Here is a 23,372-nt window from a genome sequence, read left to right as displayed (position 1 = left end):
ACACAGTTTGGTGTGCTCTACTATATTTGCTCTAGATCACATTTTCTCTGCATGAAGAAAATAGTCTCACATTAATGTGACAAGGACACGTGTTGAAGTAAATATTTTTCTTTCTTTTTTTCCCGAATAAACAACATGATCTTTAGTCAGGTATTGTTTTTCTGCCTGAATGTCACAGCTGTTTCCCAGGAGGATGTCCTTTGTTCACAGAAACTAATGCAAATGATGGGTGGGGCTATGTGATGACTCAACGCAGGTTACAAGTACACACAACAGGTGTGCACAGTTTGCTCAGACCAGAGGGCTCTCATTTTAACAGCTGCCAGGATTCAGGTTTCCAAAGTCTTTGGGAGTTAGCAGTAGAGAATAAGGTATGTACATTCTGTTAGCCATCTATTACAAGTATGATAGGAAAGGCTCATTTTCACATTTAGTAACTATAGAGGGACTGTTTTGTGACAACTAACTTACAGTATCATCAAATCAAACACGGCCAGTCCAGAAAAACTTGTCAAACTAAACGTGTGGGTATCAAAAAAACTGGTGCCTTATGCCTTCTGACATTGAGGATAACTAGAAGAAGTTACAAATGGTCAACTTTAAAAGCATTGATGAAGCCAAGAACACAAAAAAAGCCCTAATTTGCCACCTTAAGAGTGACCATGCTACATTTTTAATTCACAGAAATAGGCCAGTGGCAACATATTGAAAGCACATTACTCAGCTTTTCATATTTGATCAGCATCTCTTGAGTTGTTAGTGCGACCAGTTTATAATAAAGAGATACAAATTGCTTTAGTGCCTTCAGGTGGCCAACCTGTTCATTTACCGAACAGCTCTGTTAGATCAGAATTTCATTTTTGCAAGGCAAATAAGGTAGGGCCTGGTAATGGAGGGCTTTGTGGGTGAGGAGATGTTGGGAAAACAGGGAGCCAGTGGAGGTTCTGAAGGACGGGAGTGATGTGGTCACGGGAACAGGTGCGGGTGAGGAGACGGGCAGCAGAGTTTTGGATGTATTTGGAGTTTATTTAAGGCTTTTGCAGGTGAACCATAGAGGATGTTGTTGCAGTAGTCAATTCTGGAAGTGATGAAGGCGTGAATCAAAGTTTTGGCAGCAGAGAAGGTGAGTGATGGGCGGAGATGCATTTTTGAGGTGAAAGAAGGAAGTTCTGGTTATTTGGTTGATGTGGTTTCTAGGGCTGTCCTCGACTAAAGAAATTCTTAGTCGACTAACACTTATACAATTTTGTCGACTAATCGATTAGTTGATTTAATTGACAGAGCTGTGCGCTTTGAGAGGTGGTTAAGACTAGAAAAGCACAATATAAATGTAGTTAATTAACCATCTGTAAAACTGAGTTTCTCCACAATTAATCTTGCAAAAGCACCACTTTAAATCTTGTGTTTACCATAAATGTGCTCATAAGTTTCTTGGAAATTAGTAATTAAGCATGAATAAGCATAAAAAATGACTAATCGACTAAAGAAATCTTAGTCTACTAAGAGCAAAATGACTGATTAGTCGACTAATCGACTAAGAGGTGGTAGCCCTAGTGGTTTCCAAAAGTGAGGTTGCTGTCGAAGATGACTCCCAGGTTACGGATGTGTGGGGATGGAGACAGGGTGGAGTTGTTCACAGTGACACCGAAGTTATCGGTGTTCTTTTCTTTGTGAGGTATTTCGGGCCGATGAGCATCAAATATGACATTTACTTTGCAATAACCTACCATCCCGTGATTATGGGTTATTTTATTGTGGGTATATTTTTCCGTTTATTGACACTGTATTGCATGTAATCATTTACATTGCTCAAAACCCCAAAAAACAATGCTACGAATTTGTACTTTAACCTCAAAGTTAATTCAAAGGAATAACAGCATTGAGCTAAAAATTTGATGTGTTTCTATCAAATGTATCTTATTTATTACTAAGATGTGTTTTTTTTATGTTTTCAGGCCTAACAATGGCCAACTTTGGAGGACATGCCATTCCTGGCTCTTTTTTCCTGTTGCTTGGCTTTTGGCTAACCGTGAAACACGTTCTCCAACACTACTGGAGGACAAGTCAGCCTAAAGGAAGACACATAATGCCCCCTTTCTTGAAAAAAATGGACTTCTTGGAGGGAGGATTTATAATCTTTGGTTCATTTGTTGGTTAGTTTTCCTCTCAATCATCTCCACACTCCAAATTCTCTAAACCTGCTCTTAACTCATCTCATTTGTCTGATGTTGTCCTGTCCCCAGGTATTATGATTGAACAGTTTGTGGTGGATGGGCCACATGCCCATCTCTACGACAAAGAGAACAATTCATGGGTCAAGCTGATGAACTGGCAGCACGGCACAATGTATCTGTTCTTTGGGATCTGTGGAATAGCACTGGTTGCCAGTAGTGCATCCAAACTGGTGCCAGCTGGTGTTGACCGCCTTGCACTCGCCGTGGCTCTTTTTGTTGAAGGTAAGCTTTAGGTTTTAGTTTTACACTTTTCCTTTACATCACAAATATGTCACACTGGTGTGTATTTGAGTTTTGAGTTTGACTCTCCCATATCATCCAGGGTTTCTGTTTTATCACCACCTTCACAATCGGGCCCCTCTGGACGCTCACATCCACTCCCTGCTGCTCGTGCCTGTGTTCAGTGGATCGGCCAGCACCATGTTGGAGGTGTTCATAAGAGACAACATTATTTTGGAGCTGTTAAGAGCATGCCTGTTCATCCTGCAAGGCTCGTGGTTCTATGAGGTGATTAGCAAGAGACACTGAGAATGTCGTAAAGTGTGGATCAGTGTGAATATGCCCATAAACATTTCTTGAACTTTCAAAGCCACCAACAATTGGTACCACACAGTACCAATGTACTGTATACACTATACTCGATTCAAAACCAAGGAATACTTAAAGGACCATGGCAGTGTTTTTGACCGTTTAAGTCCATTTACTACAACGTGTGGATACTTTCTAGACTTTCCTCTAGACAGCCAATAGATAAAAAAAAATCCTGTATGCTTTTCAGTAACAAATTAGTTCCACCTTGTGGAGACATGCAAATCCATTACACTGACCTCAGACCTTTTTCTGTTTTGTAATTACCTTTTCATTTAACAGAACATTTTGCTTAACATCACAGGCAGTTGGCTCATTTATTTAATATATACTATTATACTATTTGTCATTTCAGATTGGATTTGTACTTTATCCATTAAGTGGACCGGAGTGGGACCTGAAACTGCATGACAATCTCATGTTCATTACTATGTGCTTCTGCTGGCACATAGCTGTGGCACTGCTTTTAGTCACCTGCATCTCCTCTGTGGTTTGGTTGTAAGTATCCTTTCTCTATACAGGTTTCAGAATGGAAACTTCCAAGGAATTGTAACGAAAACATGTTAAACCACTACTGGAATGCAGCAATAATGAGCTTGTCAGCCTGCCAATGCAGAGACAATCAGCCAAAACAAAAAATGAAATGGGCTATATTGCCTTCATAAACTTGTTGCCTTTATAATAAGTCTCTCAAAATCCTTTGCGGTGCTACCAGCCAGTGAGCATGCAACACATACTAAATAGACAAATAAATTGAAGTGTCTACTTGCCAAAACATTTGGGAACCTCTGGTCTAGGTTATCTAAGCGCTTTCCTGCATTATTGTACTGTATTAAACAAATTCAAGATGAAGAAATCGGATCAAATAATGATTTCTTAAGCAGTGTTAGAGACTTTTAGTTATAGCTTTCTTTGAAGAGAAAATAGCAGGAGTTTTTTTTATTCCAGTCTCTGAACCTGCATTGTAAAGTACCCTGTGAAGATTATTTTTTTGGGGGCTTTTCCGCCTTTAATTTGACAGGACAGCTAGGTGAGAAAGGGGAAGACATGTAGGAAATTGTCACAGATCGGATTTGAACCCTGGACCTCTGCGTCAAGGCATAAACCTCTCAGTAATTGTGCGCCCGCTCTACACACTGATCCAACCCGGCCACACCCCTGTGAAGTTTTTGGTTTTGTTTGCATTCAACATTTAACGTCTTACCATAATACGCTGTATCCCTAAGACCTGCTAAACACGTTGAATGAGTGTTTTATTGCCCTCGGCAGTCAGCAGAAATGTTTCACATTACTATTATACTATACATGATTTTGCTTGCTTGTGTACAAACTAGTAGAACAGGGGCCTGTTTCACAAAAGCAGAATATATAAATCCAGGATAACTGATAAAGCGAGGATTGACCTAGTCTAATCTGTGCATCCTGGCTTGGTGCGTTTCACGAAGGCCAAGCCAGGCTGAGAAGGAGCGACTAGGTCGAGCCAGGCTGAACTAATTCAGATGGATGCGCGTCCACGGATTTCCTCAAAAGACCGCGAGGTCGAGCACAGATTTACTGATGCCAAAATGGAGAACACGCATTGTACATAGGCTACTTTATACAGAGTGAGCAGCAGCTTCTTGTGGAAGTATGATGACGTGAAACACATTATTTGAATAAAAAGAAAATAACACGGCCGCTGTACTGAAACAGCGAGAGAAAGCGCAGCAGACGATCACGGACCGACTGAATGCGTAAGCAGCCTAAATATCTACATTAACTGACCACTGCTCTGAATGGAAACCGTCATAATCAGACCATTCAATGATGAGGCTACTAATCATTTGCACAAATTAACAATTGTACGCTTTGCCTTAAAAGTAAGCAGAAGATAATGTTACTCAGGAAATTTACCATGAAGATCCATTTTCTATAACGCTAGAATATGAAGCGTAAATATCTCTTTCACTCTGTTCCTCCCTCTCTCTCATTGGCTAAAATATTAATTTCCTAAGTCATATTAACTTCCACTACTCGCTTTTAATGCAAAGTGTACAGGTGTTCGTTTTTGCAAATGACAAGTGACACATTGAATGGTTTCATTTAAGAGCAGTAGTTCATAAATGTATATTTTTAGACTATCATTTAGTCTGTCCGCTATTATCTGTCACGCTTTTTCTCGCGTTTTTTAATTTTTTATAGAGGACGAGTTTCCTTCTCTACATATTATATGCCTTGCTCCCTGGTATATATGGACACAGAAAATAAAGACACTGAAGAAATTGCACTGTAAAATCTAGAAACTATAAAGATAATAAAGTGATAAATTCCATGCACACTATAAACATGAATGGAACAGAGTATATTCATCAGTTATTTCCCCCCAGGCAAAATATAAGGTCAAAAACCATTAAGGTGTCCTCTCCCTGTTGTTACATGAATGTACAGTAGCCTACATCACTAGATAGTTACTGGTCCAGTGAACTAAGACTATAATTTGGGAGGATTGTACAATAAGAATATGTTCTTAAAATTATACAATCCTCCCAAATTATAGTCCCAGTTTACTGGACAACACAAATTGTGTGCTAAGAATGCCAAATACAATGCACATGGAAGCAGAACAAACATGATCCTTATTGTTAAAGAAAAAAAAAGAAATGATACACTAAAATAATTTAAGGTGCATTGGGAACTATAGAAATGTACAGCATTGTATGTATTGCCCTTAGTAACAGACTTCATTTAAAACTCATTTGAAATTTTATCAGCCTTTTCTAATTATCTCAACAACTTCCATAATATATTCATCAAACTTCTTACAACAATATGAACAGCAGTCTTCATACAGCAATATAACAGTAACAATGACAAATTTATAATTATAAAAAAAAATAATGGTCGCAACTTTAAATAATAACAGTACTTAAATGAACAGCAATATGCACCTGTTCTATTTTAATCCAGGCTGATAACAAAAGGGTAAAACCACTGCTGAGTGAACAGAAAAGGTTCCAGGATTAAATAAATCCTGGCTGTTAGCCTGGTCAGGACCAGGCTAGCTGCACAGAATAAATCTCCATGGTGATTTATGTGCCTCTGCTTTCGTGAAACCGAGTCAAGGCTAAATTCATCCAGGATAACCAGGAAATCCCGGCTTAATCCCTTATCTTGGTTTTGTGAAACAGGCCCCAGGAGATGCACACATAAATTTAAAAAACGGCTCTGCACTACCAATAGTGGTCAAAACTGAGGCCTTGGTTTGGCTGTTCTGAAAACATTTGGAAATGTGACTTTCCATTCAAGATACTGCTTGTAGGAACACTTGAACATATCAACACCATCAGTTAACTCTGAGTAGGCTAGAGATGTGTAATCTTAATGTTGTTCATGCATTTGCTAAAGTCTTTTTTTTCTTGTTCCAATAGCACAGTGAAGCGGTTCTCAGGAAGGGGACTGGACATAGAGATTGGAATGCGAAGTACATCCTCCAAAGCAAGCTCCCAGAAAGCTTTGCTTGAAGAGTCGGATGAAGAGTGAATGCATGATTATGGTTCTTTAAAATTTTACTTACATTCGATTAGTTTTGGTCCATGAGACTAAGGGTGTTTTTTTTAACCTGCCTTGTTTAGTTCGGTTGAGTCGAACCCTGGAGCTTTTACCCCCTTGGTGCAGTTTGTTTGGGCAGGTGTGAACAAAGCAATCGCATTTGGGTGGTTGTAACTATCCACTCCCTATACATGTTTCAGAATGGAAACTTCCAAGGAAATCTAACAAAAACATGTTAAACCACTACTGGAATGCAGCAATAAGGAGCTTGTCTGCCTGCCAACGCAGAGACAATCAGCCACAACAAAGAATGAAACTGGCTATATTGCCTTTATAAACTTGTTACCTTTAGAACAAGTCTCTCAAAATCCAAAATTTGTAACCTACAGTTACAAACCAACTCTGGTACGCTTTGATACGGTTAGTTTGTAGTGAGAATGTGATCCGACCCACTTACCAGGTACTCCTCAAGTTTGAGTAAAACGGTTCCTGTAGTCACGTGTGCTTTACAATCTGCGATGCGGCAGAGAATGCAAACAGTAGCAGCTTGCAATATTTCTCTCACCAAAATATACTGCAGTCAAGTGCATGTCTCTGTGGTCAAACCAGCCCCCGCTAAAGTTGGAGACAGACACCGGCAGAGTGAAGTCCCGGTGAGCAGAGCAGACATAGTAACGCTGTTCGTGAAACAATGTCTGGAAAATTATTTAAATGAAATGAGCTGGTTTGTACCATGTAGTTGGTTTGTAGTGATGCCTTTTGGTTTGCTTTGATTTTTCTCTGTGTGAAACCAAACCAAGGGGAAAACGCTCCAAGTTAAAAAACTCATCAACTGATTTGGACCAGAGTTAATGAACTATAGGTGTGAAAACGCCCCAAGTCTGCTGTTTTGTAAAAAAAAAAAAAAAAAAAAAAACACCTGTTAAAATATGATCTGTTGTAATAGTCTGTTAACGTATTTTAAAAACACAAAAGTACACGTTACATAAATTGTAATCTGAAATGTATGGCTCGAGAGTATGGCTTATTAAATTAAATATAACACCTAATAATAGGACAAAAAAATATATTAAAACAAAAATTAACAAGTCACAACATTCAAATAAATCACAGACTTAAGTTTTACTCATTTCACGTTTGCTAAACATACATTACATCAAACATTTAAAGAAGTGAAAAGAGAATATCCTATTGACAGTCAGAGAAAGTTGACCAATCATATAGAAAGTTGAATTTGTAGTTTAATATGATTTAATGAGTTATGATTTGAGGTTGTATTTAGGTAAAATATCAACAGAGCAAATGGTCTTTTGAAAGTTTGTAAGCCACTGAAAGAAAAAAGTAAATCTGAATTTCTATAGTAAGACTGCAACCTGCCAGAAAATGGTTGTAGCTGTCAACAGCCTGGTGAGCTGTTTTACATAGTTTAATATTTTGACTATAACGATGTGGAGAATATAATTTAGGAGATGGAATGTAGTTGAGGAATAATGACAATTTTCAATATACTGGTGATAGTGGTAACTTTGCACAGACCAACACCCTCCAACAGAGAGTGTCAATCTGAACACAAGCCCATAGCATTTACAGAAAAGTATTAGGTTTCTGGCTATGTGGGTATCATCCGAATGGAAAACAAATAAAGGCATGTTGTACACTGTAATAACAATGTTATGAATACACATGCAAGAGTAGTAACAAGCCAAATGATCCTGAAAAAGCTTGAGAACAAAAAAGTACTCCAACAGTTGAATACAGTCATGTATATATTGTACAGTGGACCTACGATTCATTGCTGACTGACAAGATAGGATCACTGTTTAGGTGCAGGTGGGGGATCGGGGGCACATTTGGGTGAAGGTGCTGTTGTGACTACGACTGTGGACACCGATTTCGGGGAGCCTGTTGCCATGTGCTGCTGAAGCTGCTGCGCCTGGACCGTCTGGATGCGAACCTAAAAAGGAGAAAGACAGATAGTTAGCCTTAAGATGCTCTGTGTTTATTTAACTGGACCATAAAGCAGCTGGTTTGACTGAACAGGTTTCACTATGAAATACCTTATCATTTGCAACACCAAAAAAGTGTAATTTAAGCTAACCTGGGTGGCCTGTCCTTGCTGCTGAAGCTGCTGGAACTGCTGTGCTGTGACAAAGCTGACCGGTTTGTTCCCTGCGATCAGCTTGGTGCCAGCAGGCATGGTGGTTAGGATGATGTTCCTGCCCAGACTGCTGATACTGCTAAGAAAAGAGAGGAAATGAACAAAAACAGGTCACCAGCCCAACTAACAGCTGTAGAGAAGGACCATGTATAGAAAAAAAGACAATACATAATACAATAAATAAATATATTTAAGAGAATCCAAAATGTATGCTTCTGCCACTACAATGTAAACTAAATATAAACAATAGTTGCAAGGTAGTTGCCTTCACCTGATGATGAAGGCCCAATAGAGCTTAAACCTCAAAGCATTGAATCTCACAGCACATGAAATAAAATAAATAAAATACCTAAATAATACAATCTTTACAACTCATTTTACATTTTATCTTTACAATCAAATTTTCTATTCATTTTATCTGGAAAATGTCTAAAAAAAGAGAAAGTGCAGATGATGAGACTCACTTTGTGTTAAGGCTTCCTTTCACAATTGGTGTGGTCACAACACTTTTGCTCTTCAGTGGTTGGTTCAGGACAGAGAGAGGCACAGTTATCCGTGCGGGTAACTTTCCCTACAGTGTTGTCAAAAGAAGAGGATTGTTCTTGAGTCATGGAACTTTCAGAATTGATTTCCTAGACTTAAGTAAGTTCCTCATTGATGGATTATTTCATGAGAAAACTATGCAAATTAATAAATCAACTATTAACAGAGAGGCATTTGTCAAGAAGAATACTGTAATTTAAATCAATCTGATTTTTTTTATTTTTTTTATATAGCACTTTTAGTACATGTAAATGTAGCACATCCAACTGCAACTTAAATGATCACTTATAAACACATTTCATTTCCCTTTTATCTTTGGGAGAAAAATAAAAAGATTTGTGCTTAGCCATTTCTATCTGTTATCTCATCTCAGATCACATCAAAATCATATCTTGAGTTGTTTGACTTTTTACTACTTTATATCCCATGACCTAGGCGAGTGAAAAACACTTGGTTGAACCTGCATTACAATATAACACTTATTATATGATATAATGGTTTAGGAATATTTAGGATTTCTGGTGTACCATATCTGTAATCATATTAAATAACATACCTTATCCGAAGGGAATGATTGCCAAAACTTAACAAAAAAACTTGCCATTTCCTTAAAATATATAGAGAAACAATCATTTCCTTACCGTTTGTGTGGTAACCACTGTAGCTGGGACCTGCCGCACAGTGGCTGTAGCAGTTCCTAGTGTCAGAGGTGAGCACGAGACTCCAGGAGCCACTGTGATCCCCTTAGCACCAGCCACAACACTGGCAGCCATGGTCACGATATTAGCACATGTAGACGCTGTGAGTGTTTTACTGCCGGTGGTGGTTGTCATCGTGATGGTCTGACCCTGTTTCTGTGGAATAACACCAAGGCCTGGCATTATACGAATGGTGGCACCACTCTTGTCAGGGGAGGTCACGCTGGAGAAGGTCCTACATTTTTGGTCAGCCATGGTGACAGCCAACGTGGGCATCAGACGTATTGCTGTGTCTCCTGCAGCCTTTAACAAGTTAGTGGTAACAGGGCCTGCTTTGGTGGTCTGTACTTCCCCTGTGCAGGATGTAGCACTGGAGGCAGAGGAAGGTGAAGGGTGGGGCGGTGTCACATGGAGAGTTGCTGATATGCTCTTGCTGCCTGTAGTGGCACTGCTAAGGAAATCAGGGGTGAGTTTGACAGTTGCAACTGGGGATTTGGCAAGAGTTGCCATCATATCTGGAGTGATCCGCAGCACCGTCTGGCCTTTTGCGTCTGTGGTGATGGAGGACGGTGGAAGACGTAAGACATCTTTACCCTGGATGCGCAGATTTGTAGCCGTTATTGGAATTCCTGCTCCTCCGGTCTTCATTCCCAATTGGCCTGTGATGGACACCTTAAAAGAAAAGAAATTTAACATACCAAAAGATAAATCTTGTGATCATTAACATGGCAAATGACATTTGTTACTTATTTAAAGGATAGAGATTTTTACTATTATAGTCAGCTCCATAACCTGAAGACTTTTTTCTGTTGAGGCCAGATTTCCTATGCAGGACAGAGGTTGAACCAAACGGAACTGAAAGACTTATTTCTGCCCTTGTACTTTTAAGTATGTCTAAGTTACTTATTCATTAAAGGAACACGCCGACTTATTGGGAATTTAGCTAATTCACCGTAACCCCCAGAGTAAGACAAGTCAATACATACCCTTCTCATCTCCGTGCGTGCTGTAACGCTGCCTGACGGTTCCAGCATTAGCTTAGCCTAGCATAGATCCTGCAGGTAACTGGTTCCAACTAGCCTACTGCTCCCAATTGTGACAAAAGTAACAAAATAACGCCAACATGTTCCTATTTACATGTTGTGATTTGTATAGTCCCAGCGTGTACAAAAAACAAGGTAACATGAGACACAGCCATCTTCTAACAGTAAACAAACCGGGAACTATATTCTCAGACAGGCTTGCTGCGAGCATATCACTCCGCCCAAGTACTATATTCTTCCACCTAAGAATATAGTTCCTGGTTTGTTTACGGTTAGAAGATGGCTGTGTCTCATTTTTGTACACGCTGTCACTCTATAAATCACAACATGTAAATAGGAACACGTTATTTTGTCACTTATTCGAGCAGTAGGATTGCTGGAACCATTCACCTGCATGTTCTGTGATGGGCTGATGCCGCTGGAGCCGTCAGACAGCCTTACAGCACGCACGGAGATGAGAATGGTATGCATCGACTTGTCTAACTCTGGGGGTTACGGTGAATAAGCTAAATTCACAATAAGTCGGCGTGTTCCTTTAAAATTTGGCATTGAGTATTTAAGGAGTACAATTTGTCTATCTCTTATCTACTTGTAAATAGCTTTTTGTAGTTTGACGGCATGGCTACCTCTACACATTTTAAATCTGTGCAACAACCACCTTCCAGTCTGGTGGAGACATTCTTACAGGAAAGACACTTCAGGAAAGCCTAACTGGCCAAATATCCCAGTTGAAACAGACTGGTTCACCTGTTTGATATTCGGGCTGGTGACTCCTTGCAGCATAGCAGGGGAAACAGGGTTGTTAGCCGGGCTACCAGGTGATCTGGCTTGAGGTTTGGCCACAGCTACAGCAGACACAGACAGGGTGGTCGGCACCTGGACTGGACTACTGGCAGACTGACTCCTCAGAGGCACAGAAACCACTGCCTATTGATATAGATAATAAACACAGACAGAATTATTATGCATTTGCAATATGCAAAAACAACAAACACAGCTCTTCATCTGATTACCTGTGAAATGCTCTTGGCTGACATTGACACCGGCATCCTGATCTGGTGAGGGGTCTGATGTACCAGCGTGGCCTGCTGACCTCCTACCGAAGAAACCAGACCAGGCTGAGTGGAAACAACCCGCACCTGAGGGAGGGAGCCTGCCGCCAGGTGACTCACTATCCGAGCCGCGTGTTGGGATGTGACTGGCTGTGAAACTGGTGGACAAGCCTGACTGGTGGGTAAGATGGTTCCCAGCTGGGGCAACGAGGGAGGGGACACAAGAAGAACACTGGGAGAGCGAGATGGGGCAAGAGAGGAGAAAAGCCTATTTCAAATTACACAGATATTACACAATATTAATAAGAACAACTCTTGTGTCACACTGACCCTGTGCTGGTTTTGATTGTATCCGGGACTCCGGTCTTTGTTGGCGTGGTGGTTGTGCAGGGTAAGGGCGACATAGGGGTTCCAGGTGTGTTTGGGGTAGGTGTTGTTGGGGTTGGTGACATGGGACTGGAGCCTATATCCTGTCCTGCCTCCAGACATCCCGTGGTTTTACTGCTTCCATCTTTACTTCCGGACTTCTAAAATATTAACAGGAGATTCTTAACCAACACGTTGCTCTCAGACACTGATAAACAACAACTTAGAACTCTAAGTGGGAAAACAATAACTTCCACTACAGTAGCGCAACTTCCAAAGTGTTTTCCACACAGTAAATAGTGTATGTTTTACATTGTGTGCAGCTAAGTGTAGTTTCTGCAGTCAAATGGAGGCAGTGGACTCACAGGCTTAGATGCAGGTTTAGGTTTCTGCTGTAGGGCTTTTCTTGCTTTTGCAGCAGCAGCTTGAGCCTGGTGGATCCTCTCTGGATGAAAGAAACAAACATGGAAATTAACATTTTTCCAAATCCTAAATACAAGGAGCATATACTATGAGACACTTTGCTCATCTCCATGGGAGTGCAATCCCACTATGGTAAAGAACAAGGTGATAGAAGGATAAAGGAATAAAAGGTTGAACATATTCTAATTCTACACATCCATAGTTTAAAACCACACAAATTATTAGAATTATATCTATCAAGCAGATATACAGGGGTTATTAGGAAATTAAGTAAATCTTCTATTCTGACAATAGTGGATAATCAAACTAGAAAAAAAGGCTCCTTGTTGGCTGTTTCTAATCAAAAACTACAGGATTAGAGATCTTTACACTTCTGAACAAACTTCAAATGGTGAACAGCTAAACCCTAAAGTCAGGAAAATGGTTTCTTACCAAACTCCTCTTGACTGCGACTGCGGTGCAGGTAAATCCAGAGCTTGCGTCCTATATCATACTTTACACAGGGGTCTTTCTCATAGTGAAGTCTATCCAGAGCCCCACTGACAACTGTGTTCACCTAAATGGCAAAGAAGACAATAACTTAAAGACTGGAGGCCAATGTAAGGTACACACACGTCACTCTGCCAGAGTAAGCTGAATGACAACAGAAAAATAAAAATGGCATGGTTTTATTTCAGTTAGCCTAATAGCTAACTGAGATAAGATCCATATCAATGCAAATCAAACCAGTTATTAGTCTAACTGCAATAAAACCATGCCAATTGTGAGATATGGTGAAGGGTATGTGATGATGTGGGGCTATTTTAATTCATTTTTTTTTAATTAATATCAGGATGCATAGTATCCTGGATCCATGAAAGAATCTGCCTTCCTCTTTAGGAATTTAACATAGGGGTATGTATAATTATGGCCCCTGTATTTTAAAGGAAGAACATTTATTCATTTACGATACATTATTCATTCACAAAAAAAATTGGTGTCCTTAAAAGATTGGATTTTTCCCCTTTTTTATAATTAAGGCATTAAGATCAATTTCCAAAAGGTGATTTTTTTTATTCCTCTTTTTAGTCAACTTTAGCATGGGTATGAATACTTATGAGCAGCACCTAATATATATATATATATATATATATATATATATATATATATAATAACACACCTGTGCACTGGTGACATCTGGAGCAAGAAACTGTGAGTCTTTCAAAAGTTCACAGATCTCGGCCCTAGTTCCTTCTCCATTGGGTAACCTGGCTGCTGCATCCCTCACTATGGAAGGAAGTGGTTGGAAGTCAGAAGTGTCTGATTGGTTTCCTTTGCACACACTGAAAACTGATTCTCTACAGCCTGACAAAGGAGTCAGAGTAAAACAGAAGGCCTAACCCAGAGAGAGAATGGTGACATATGGTGGTCGGTCTGAGCGGAGCAATGTGTGCTCCCTGGCTTTGTTGAGAGACATCTCCTTATCAAACACCCCTTTAACAGGCCCCACCACAGATTCAAAGCCGTGCATCCTAAAAGTGAAGGCTTTATGTGGCTGGTTGTATCGCTGCTGCTCCTAATAGAACAAAAAAAGTATGTATGTAAAACTTAGTACGTTCATGTCCAGGCAAAATGTTGTAAATAACAAAAAGATTCCAGCAGCACAAACAAACCTGGATTTGAAAGACTTGTCTCTCATCTCCAGTACTGGGCCGCACCACATAATCAGTTGAGCTGCTTGGTTAAAGATATTACACTGTTAACTTCAACAACCACAATATTGTAACTCAAACTGCTTTATTAAGTTAATGTCAGGCTACAAATAACTATTATCTTTATCAATAGTTAAACTACTGATTTTTTGATTGAGCAATTAACTATTTGCCATCTAAAATACACAAAATTAGGTTAGTAATAAAGGCATCCTTAGTCCTACCGACAACGCAAAAAACAATAATCAATTAATTTATAGTCAATCAGCTAGTTAATTAGTTACAATTTTTGTGATTTTATCACATTTGCAATGCCTTATAGATCGCTGAATCTTACACTCTCGGTGTGGGAGAAGTCATCTCTTGCATGTCTTCATTTTCTGTCTGTGGAAGAGAGAAAAGTCCTGTTTACATTTTGTCACAAATAAAAAAAACAGTGTTAAACATAGTAAACAAAAATAAAGTAGCATAGCATAGTACAAACTGCAGAGTCATTGCTGAAACTGTACCTGTAATATAATAATTGTACTACCTTGATAACTAAATCTTTGGAGTCCAGCCACAGCTGACAGAGTGCACTGAGATCCTTCTCTGTATCCTGAGTGGGGCCTAAAAATAAATGATTGACTTTAATCCTCAATAATAAAATCAGCCTGAATACCAAGCACTGCATTAATCAGGGATTTTAATAGCTGCTTCCTCTTACCAATCCACCTCCACTGCTGAGAGTCATCAGCAAATTCCAAAAATGGAGAAAAGCCACTGGGGAGTGCCATCATCCCATCTGATTAACAAAGATGACATACAGTAGATGAGTAACATGGGGTGGATAATAAAGCCTGAACATTTCAGCGTGACCACGGCTAGTTACCTTTAGTCTCTCCTGCAAGAAACTGCAAGGCTTGAAGAACCAAGTCAGACCAACATGGGACAGATGAAAACCACACGTTGAGACAGCTGGCTGGAGAAGACTGCCACATTTGAACTTTCTCCTCTAACTGACACACAATGACAAACATCACAATGTAGGCCTTATGTGTAGTCGGAACTGTGATCAATTTTATAATATGTATGTGAGACTCTGTAATGAGTGCATACCAGTGAAGTGCTGTTAAGGGTTTCTGCCCTTAAGATGCTCTCCAACAAGCTGAAGAAACTGATAGCTATTTCTTCAACTGGAACCGGGCTGCTCTGAGACTCTTCTACAATTCTGCAATAATGGCATGGTTCTTTACATTAGTTTTTGATTACAGGATACCCACTGAAAATATACATATTGTCACGGCACGATCTTCCTATGGGCTGTTCTGCATGGCTGTCAGGCTGGGTAGGAGGGGCTTACATGGTCACAGAGACTGGCAGTTTACAAAGGGGAAGACTGGGAGCAGCTGCGGGAGATGACAGTTTGAGGATTGGAGTTTCAGGAAGAGATGCTGTTGCTGATTGTCGCGACAGAGATCCCTTTTCCCCCTATTAAGTTGTGTTAATGTTATTTGTCCGCGTCCTTAAATGTCTACAAATGAACTGTCAATGAGGCACCGAGGCTAACCAGCATCGGAGGACGGAGAGCGGGTTGACCAGGTGACGGAGCGGAGCAGCACCGGGCAACGAAGCGACAGGAAGGCCCATTTCACCTTACCTTTAGCCTAGCGCTTATCTGTGGAGATTCATAAATGCACGGATGGCCAAACTCTGGAAGACCCTAGACAAGTAACGATAGTATCAAGTTTTCCCAAGGTTGTGGTTATGCCGTGACAATATACACACACTATTCTGTAGGAATTTTTGACACCAGTGTGTCACTAGACTCACTCCTCCTTGATGTTGGGCAGTGGAGTAGATGGTGTGTCTGGCAGGGAGTTGATGATGCTCGTTGGTGGAGCTGTTGGGGTGTCTGAAGGTACCAGAATTTCACAGGGATCCTCAGATTCCACTTTTATTGTCCTCATTTTCTTCTTCCTTCTCTCATCCTTTATCTTCTTCTTAGGCAGAGACAGATCAAAAAGCGCTGCAAGAAAAAAAGGAAAGGATACAACCTATCAACTGTATGTCATGAAATCAGGGAAAGCAAGACTTTGGTTTAAGATTCACCATAATACTTTTACTTACGCACAGTCCCCTTCCGACCAATATTTGCTCTTGAAAGTATGTCTCCAAGGTGGAGCTCAGATGTCATCAAGTCTGGATGATCCTGAGTAAATCAATAACTAATGATATACTGTACAAATTAAGACAAAACCATATATGTGTCTTTATCTCCTGACACCACTTACAGGCTGTCGCTTCCTCTTCTCCCGATGGTTTTGCAGCATGGCTTTCAAGTCCCGCTCCCCTAGTTCTATTTTTTCTGTAACAAAAATAAAACACCTTTAGACATTATATTTGCTGTATTTAAACATTTGAGGAACATCATCCTTATATGGCAAAAATAACTGACCAGTAGTCTTCATGTCTTGGGTGGAGAGGCTGGGAAGAACTCTGAGCGAGACAGTGGATGTAGGAGAGGGGGGTGATTGGGGTGCTGGAGTCCATGATGATATGTCTACAAGCATTATGCAATAAGACTCTCATTAGTGTTCCCAAGCTTATTATTAGAGAAATGCTTAGAAAAAAGGTATCATTATCGGCAGTTAAGCTGATGAAAGAACAGACTGACCGTCATCATCAGTTGAAGCATTGCTGTCTCCACACTCAGTTTTGACCTCCTTTAATATGCGGCTCAATCGTCTTCTCACCCTTGGCTCCCGCATTTCAACATGAGTCTTGGTCGGTAACTTTCTTTTTGGTGGAAAGTCCAGACCATTGTGAACCGCAAACTCCAGCAGCTCCTAGAAAAATAAGAAGCATTAAGACTAACAGCAAAAGGCCATGTGCCTTGTACCTCAAACTTTAAAAATACCTTTCTGGAGACAAGGATGTGCTTCAACATTTTGTGGTAATATTGCTGAAGGGAGTACAACTGTCGCTTCCTCTGGGACTTGGCACACAATTGTCTGTACTTGACCACCTCAGGATTGAAGTAACCATCTGGGTTGAGATAATGAGTCATGATCAGGAAGTGCTTCAAAAATGTACTCAGCATGATAAAGTTGTATTTTGGTGGGTAAATAAGTGGATAAGTAGGAAATCACCTCTGAATTGTTTTTGTGCAAGATAAAGGGGATTTCCAAACTTAAAGTTTGTGTTGTTGAATAGGTCACCGATGGTGCTGTCCTGCTCAGCAACATTGTTGTCAGGAAACTGTGGCAAAAACTGACGAAGGTGCTGCCTCTGGGAATCTGACAGTACTTCACTCCAGGTGCTTTCACTCATCACAGAGAAGAAAATGTCAGGCTAATGAAAACAAAAAGGTAAACAGCAAAAATGAATGCATAGTCTACATTGTGTTTGAACACACGAATAATCGTAAAAAGCAGAAAAGAGCAGCATTTTATCACTGAGCGCCTGATAACTCACGTCCTCAAGTAGGTCCTCTGGGAGGTTCAATCTACAGTTCCCCAGCATGCATTCCTCTGTGATTTGTCCATCGTTTTCCTCTTTTGGATCGAGAGGGTCTGTAAGCATGTGGGTGAGGGCATCCATTCTTCTCCTGCTCCAAGCTTTAAGCCTTTCACACAGAAAAAAACATGGCTAACGTTACAAACAAAACCTCGTTTCAATCTGTGGACGGCCGCCAACCGATGCGTTTGCTTTCAGTGATTCTTGCAAACCATGTTGTGCTTTAGAGTTTTAGAATAATCTGGTAATTCAGTGCATGAACATTTGCAAGCATTTACCAATGTCAAAACATTAGCCACTTTGTACAGTAGCTAACGTAGCGCTGCTTTGCGAGCTAAACTACCAGCTAAGTTAGCAAAAGAGCCAGGTAACAATTGGATTCCGGTTTCAACACAAAAATACTATTACTGTTCGATATTTTGGCAAATTTGCTTATTATGAATACGTTGATATTGCTGGTTAAAAACGGCTAATAGCTCTTACCTGACACTGCTTTGTGTTTTGGAACTGAAGGGGGGAACTATTTTACCGACGTACCGTTTTCTTCTTCTACTGAAATTGGATGACACAAACCCGCCGCGCGTTTCACTCACTGCGTTTTACTGCCCTCCACAGGACATCAAGTATGTATACATAAAACTGTAAAATTATGCACAACGCGTAATAACTTCGTTTCTTAACAGTTTGCTTTTTGTACTTAGTATGATCAGAGACGGTTTAGAACTATTAATATAGCACATTTGGTATTATTATTCATAACTTTGGGCCAGAGAAGAATATAATTCTTATTTAACACATTAAATCATTCGCACATTAGCTAGCTAACTAGCTAAACGTTGAAAATTAGTTAGAGCTAACGGTAGCAATATAACGTTATTGTCACATAATGCACAGGAGAGACAAGAGCTTATTTTAAAGCAAGAGCAGGAGCAGTTGAAAAAAGGAGATGTTGTGCACATCCATGTCGTTGCCTATGCGAACTTTCTCACTTTGAACAGTCAAGAGCAGGAGCAGACCATGATGTAGCTAGCAGACAGCTGACAGCTGTCATCCGTGCTGACAGTGTTCCCAGGGATGGCTAGTTTCAGCCATTTAGCGTTAGCATTCGTTTGTTTTTATTCTCATACACACATGCATTTTATGCTGAAAAATAATACAATATCTCATTTATTAGTTTAGTCTTATTACAATATATTTAAAATAAAAACAATACATATAATAACTGATAAAGTAGATAACGTTAATAAAAATACAAGTATTTATCATTGAACAACACAATATCTATCTATCTATATATATATATATATATATATATATATATATATATATATATATATATATATATAATTAGTATATTTAATGTGTATACTCGCACATGTCCTGGAAGTTTTACAATGGAAAAAACACTGTTAATACAGTCCCTTATTTAATATATGTATGGCATTATGAGAGTTATTTGTTATATTATATCTCTATTTAATTATCTTATGTTAGTGCCATAACTTATAATGTAACAACTTAGTGCAACACAATGGTCTAGATACCTTAACAGGAACATTTGAATTGCTGGTTCAGCTTTGTCAGCTTGCTCCACCTCTTTATGATGCTGTAATGAACAGGAATGAACAGTTAAGCCCTCTCCCTCATACCACAGCCAGAGAGAGGCACAGGACTGCCCTTCAGAAACCTTCACCAACATTGTTCTGCCTTATGTGGTGGTCTTAGGCAGCAGGAGTTACAGAACTAAGAGATAAACATTTTCCCATTTTCATCAAGGTTTCCTTTTAATGCCTTTGGAGAATGGCAGAAGGTGCAGATGGAGAGGAAGAGATTCAGTTCCTGCGCACGGTAAGTGATGCTGTCTGCATCTTCTCAAAAAGTATTAAAAACATGGATTGAGTCAATAATGAACAGTAATTGGCCTTTTGTGTAATGAATTGTTGCTTCATAATAGATGATAGACATTTACTGTTGGGTAACTTTCTTTACATAGACTGAGCACAGATTGCCAAGGACAGGTGGCTGGTTTGGTCTGCATTGTTATCTATTTATACCCTTTTAGGGTTCTTGATATATTACTGCTTTTGTCTCAAATAAGAAATCTTCTGGTGCCAGGTGACAGTTAATACATAGACAGCAACAGATTACCAAAAACATTTAGATACAGTTACATGAAAGTATTATGACATTTTGACAGGGATCAATTTACTTTGATGACAATTAGGACAATTTAACATTTCATTAGAATAAAAATCCACCGAAAGACAGAGTTCAGTTTCTATGAGTAGGTTGTGTAAGAGGCAGTTTAGTCTATTTGGGAATTCAAACAAATCCATCCTAAAGCAAGATTGGAGGCAGCCAGACTAATTTGATGACAAAATAATGCTGGAACTAATAATTCATTAATAGTGAATGGTAGTATGAACTAGTGGGCTTAATTGTACAAGAGACACAACGTCCTGTCGATATAACCATGTTTGTTGCTTGATGTTATTCCAGATTAAATATGTGGTTCTGTTGTTTTTTTGCTTTTGTAGAGAATGAACATAGGAATGATTTAAGTATTCTGGGTAGTTTGCTATCATTTGTATTTGTATCAATAGTCTATGTTCCTTAGACTTGTCCTTTATCTCAAAAGGTATAACCACCCATTTCCATAACATTTTTAGAAAAAAATGTCATTTGACAGGTTGCAGTGTCCCGAACCTAAATTGTTTGATTTGTGATTACTCAGGGATTTATTTGCCCAAACATCATGTAATATGCACTTACTTTGTTGCTCCTTGGAAATAAATGGCTGGCACAGATGGTGGTCATCTCTTGCATATAACTTATTATCTGCTGTTAACGATACAGTTCTGTATCGAACTATTTGTAAACCCACATGACGTGACATTGGTAAACCGCTTACTGTGCATGTCCCACACCAAAATTGAAAATTAGCACATTTGTTCTTCACTGTAGGCCCAATTTGTGATTTAGGTAACATCCATTTTTAATATAAATATCTTGCTTAGGGAGTTTCAGTACATTTCAAAGTTTAAATTTAAAGTTTAACATTTTGATTTTACATTACATGTTATAACATATTAAGTTTAAATGTAGTTTATTTTTGCTGCATTACTCACCGCTGAGCTATCAGATTTCCAATTTAGATCTCTGGGCCAAAGTCTACAGAAGGGCATTGTGGCCTTGCAAGCTGTCTTCTGTATGTATCACTCTTTATTTGGATAGTCAGTGTTGATACTCAGCTATTGTAGATGTTTCACATAATGTCACTTGAGTTTCTCTAGACCCTGGTAACTCTATCCCTGCCATTAGCATAAGCCAGACACTGATTATCTATAGACTGCATTATAAGTATCACTTCAAACTCAGATCCTTGTAGCCACTTGATTATAAGTTGTGCATCCTGAAGTGTGACTGCACTCTGTGTTTTTGCTTAAAGAGACTTTTATGTAATATTTTGACAAGTATGAACTCATTCAAATTCTAATGTTTTCTTTTACACATTTAATCTAGCAGCTAGATCTAAAAAGCACATTTCAGTTGGCATTGCCTTATGGCTTGTAACACTGCACTAAAGTAAAATATGTTAACAATGTGTCATAAAGTTACTGTCAGTCTATAGCTGTTCACCCTGAACTCAGAGTTCTATATATACTGTGTGAGGATTAGCAGGTTCAAAGCTTGGCCCATTTCAGCACCTGCTTACTTCAGTCCATGTGGGAATTTTACTCCTAAAGTAGTACTAGAAATGTTTATTATTAGATGCAAAACATGTTGTCAGTTTTCTATAGTAGTTCTTACATGGCAAATCTAGCAAAAACATTGGAATTTGAGATAAATACCCAGCTGCTAGCCTCATGTTGTCATGTTGCATCTGTCTTTCAGTCTGTCTGCCTGTCCGTCTGTTGGTGTGTCTGCCTGTCGACACATTCTTGTCCACACTGTAAATTAGGAACAGAACATGACAGAAACTTGATACTTACTTCTGTCATATGCTATGGTAGAATTTTACTCTAGTAGTTTGCTGTCAGATGCATTTAACTTCAATATAATGGTTGTTGTAAATTATTAGGAAACTACTGACTTGACTTTCATGTCTACTGTACAGGATAGGTATTTCATTGTTATTGTTTAGTCAGATATTTGAGTAGTCCATGTGTTCAGAACATGAGATAGATAAAAAGGAAACAGACTGCACCAGCACCCCTTTTACAATATTTCAAACTTGCATACATTTACTTATGGACAATACAAATTCTTTTAAATTTTATATTTATTTTTGCAGAATTTGTTGCCAGTTTACAGCTTCAGAAACAAGTATAAGGCACGAATTACATTAAATTACACAATAGTTTAACCCAAACACACAATTGACAACTATGTTGAACTCTTCGCTAAAATAGTATTTGTTACTTACTGGTATGTGCCTTGATTATGGGTATGCATGAACCAGAAGCATTTGCAGATAAAAAAAAACATAAACAGCTGAGCATGAAGTTTTGAGCTGAGGTGAATTTTGAATATTCCTCTTCTCAGCAAGCTGACTAATTCTATTGAATCTCTGCAATGTGGGCCATTTATTTCCTGGCAGTCAAATCCTAAATATCTGTTGCTTTCCAGAAGGGGATGTGTGAACAGCAGGTGCAACAGCCTAAAATAGAGATCTGAGGGGGAGTGGCTGGTGTCTTGGAGCCAGAGAGGTGGGGAGATTAGAGCTGTGCCAGTGACAGGCACAGAGAAATATATAAACAGGACAAAAACAACTGAAGGTTGAGAAAAGTTGTGTAAGGAAACAGCTGTTTTTGCAGGTTATTTTATTTCATGCATAGTCTCAAGTTTCTGTTATTTATGTTGGCCTCAATGTTGTCTCTCTGATTCAAGGTTTGGTGGTCAAAACTGAATAATGTATGTGGTGAGATACGGTCAGACATCTACACTCTCTGTGTTCCTTTGTTAACTGGTCCTTGGTACGTAGCCACCTCTAAATTAGTTTTACTTGTAATGTCACCCTTCACAAATATAGTAGAGTTTGCATCATATGGATTTGACCTTTTGATTCCATCAGAGTCATGAATGGCAAGTTTAATAGGCTAACCCATGAAATGTAAGGCATAATGCAATCTAAGATTTGCTGAATCCATTAAAGGGAAACTCCATACATTTTACACATGAAAGTCTATTTATAGGTCCTGGAGAGTACTACAGTACAGCATATGTGAAAACAGTTGTCAAAAGCCTTTTGTGGCTCCAGAGGGAGCCGCTCAAAGTCTGACAAATTGCATCAAGTGATGTCATTTGAGGCACTACTAGCATAAAACACCTGAATGAAACTGTCGGCAGTCTTGTTGCATTGTGGGTAATATAGGCGTCAGGTTTTGACAAGGAAGAAGAATGAATAGACAAAAATAGCAATATGCTAAAGACATTGTACATTTATCCTTGTTTTTTAAAGGTTGTTGTTCTTTTTGCATTGTCCCTGTTCAAATAAAGAAACATAACATAACAAAAGATGATGTCTCTGGTTCTGCTGCATCTATTTTT

At 39.2% G+C, this 23,372-nt stretch overlaps 3 protein-coding genes across 6 annotated transcripts in view; 2 read left to right on the top strand and 1 right to left on the bottom strand.

Annotated features, from left to right (window-relative positions):
- Positions 1–304: 304 nt before the first annotated feature.
- Positions 305–6,379, top strand: tmem45b (transmembrane protein 45B). Its single transcript, XM_028596193.1, has 6 exons — positions 305–371; positions 1,956–2,153; positions 2,244–2,456; positions 2,557–2,741; positions 3,178–3,320; positions 6,230–6,379. Exons 2-6 carry the CDS (start codon positions 1,964–1,966, stop codon positions 6,339–6,341), a joined length of 843 nt encoding a protein of 280 aa, XP_028451994.1. The 5' UTR covers positions 305–371; positions 1,956–1,963; the 3' UTR covers positions 6,342–6,379.
- Positions 6,380–7,447: 1,068 nt separating this feature from the next.
- nfrkb (nuclear factor related to kappaB binding protein) lies at positions 7,448–22,420 on the bottom strand. 4 transcript variants are annotated; one of them, XM_028595288.1, is made up of 28 exons: positions 22,249–22,420; positions 21,674–21,772; positions 19,367–19,428; positions 17,781–17,931; positions 17,456–17,657; positions 17,224–17,351; positions 16,981–17,152; positions 16,762–16,866; positions 16,598–16,671; positions 16,434–16,515; positions 16,137–16,332; positions 15,423–15,534; positions 15,196–15,322; positions 15,031–15,108; positions 14,857–14,933; positions 14,662–14,708; positions 14,286–14,346; positions 14,014–14,188; positions 13,793–13,899; positions 13,066–13,189; positions 12,576–12,655; positions 12,175–12,371; positions 11,806–12,076; positions 11,540–11,719; positions 9,693–10,421; positions 8,973–9,079; positions 8,449–8,587; positions 7,448–8,304 (listed from the first exon to the last, which is right to left on the bottom strand). In XM_028595288.1, exons 3-28 carry the CDS (start codon positions 19,378–19,380, stop codon positions 8,164–8,166), a joined length of 3,876 nt encoding a protein of 1,291 aa, XP_028451089.1. In that variant the 5' UTR covers positions 19,381–19,428; positions 21,674–21,772; positions 22,249–22,420; the 3' UTR covers positions 7,448–8,163. The 4 variants fall into 4 exon arrangements, with proteins under 4 accessions (XP_028451089.1, XP_028451086.1, XP_028451088.1 ...); XM_028595285.1 differs by lacking the exon at positions 19,367–19,428; XM_028595287.1 differs by lacking the exon at positions 19,367–19,428 and having other exon boundaries at positions 8,449–8,584.
- Positions 18,375–23,372, top strand: part of LOC114566648 (ryanodine receptor 1) — a 53,361-nt gene continuing 48,363 nt past the window's right edge. The window contains exons 1-2 of the mRNA XM_028595284.1: positions 18,375–18,445; positions 19,599–19,670. Coding sequence (XP_028451085.1) covers positions 19,623–19,670 — 48 coding nt within the window. The 5' untranslated portion in view covers positions 18,375–18,445; positions 19,599–19,622. The remainder of the gene's footprint in view (positions 18,446–19,598; positions 19,671–23,372) is intronic.

Source organism: Perca flavescens, chromosome 13, assembly GCF_004354835.1.
Source record: "Perca flavescens isolate YP-PL-M2 chromosome 13, PFLA_1.0, whole genome shotgun sequence".
Lineage (NCBI taxonomy): Eukaryota > Metazoa > Chordata > Actinopteri > Perciformes > Percidae > Perca > Perca flavescens.
The sequence above is the reverse complement of the archived record's forward strand: the minus strand, read 5'-3'. Positions and strand labels throughout refer to the sequence as shown.

What these genes read in the sequence shown, in the direction of transcription:
- tmem45b (XM_028596193.1), top strand. Translation starts at nt 1,964, where the DNA reads ATGGCCAACTTTGGAGGACATGCCATTCCTGGCTCTTTTTTCCTGTTG. An exon ending in CGTGGCTCTTTTTGTTGAAG is followed by an intron (nt 2,457 to 2,556) that starts GTAAGCTTTAGG and finishes CATATCATCCAG; the next exon opens with GGTTTCTGTTTTATCACCAC. An exon ending in ATCTCCTCTGTGGTTTGGTT is followed by an intron (nt 3,321 to 6,229) that starts GTAAGTATCCTT and finishes TTGTTCCAATAG; the next exon opens with CACAGTGAAGCGGTTCTCAG.
- nfrkb (XM_028595285.1), bottom strand. Translation starts at nt 22,310, where the DNA reads ATGTTTTTTTTTATCTGCAAATGCTTCTGGTTCATGCATACCCATAAT. An exon ending in CCCTTAACAGCACTTCACTG is followed by an intron (nt 15,323 to 15,422) that starts GTATGCACTCAT and finishes ATTGTGTGTCAG; the next exon opens with TTAGAGGAGAAAGTTCAAAT. An exon ending in TCTTGCAGGAGAGACTAAAG is followed by an intron (nt 15,109 to 15,195) that starts GTAACTAGCCGT and finishes TTTGTTAATCAG; the next exon opens with ATGGGATGATGGCACTCCCC.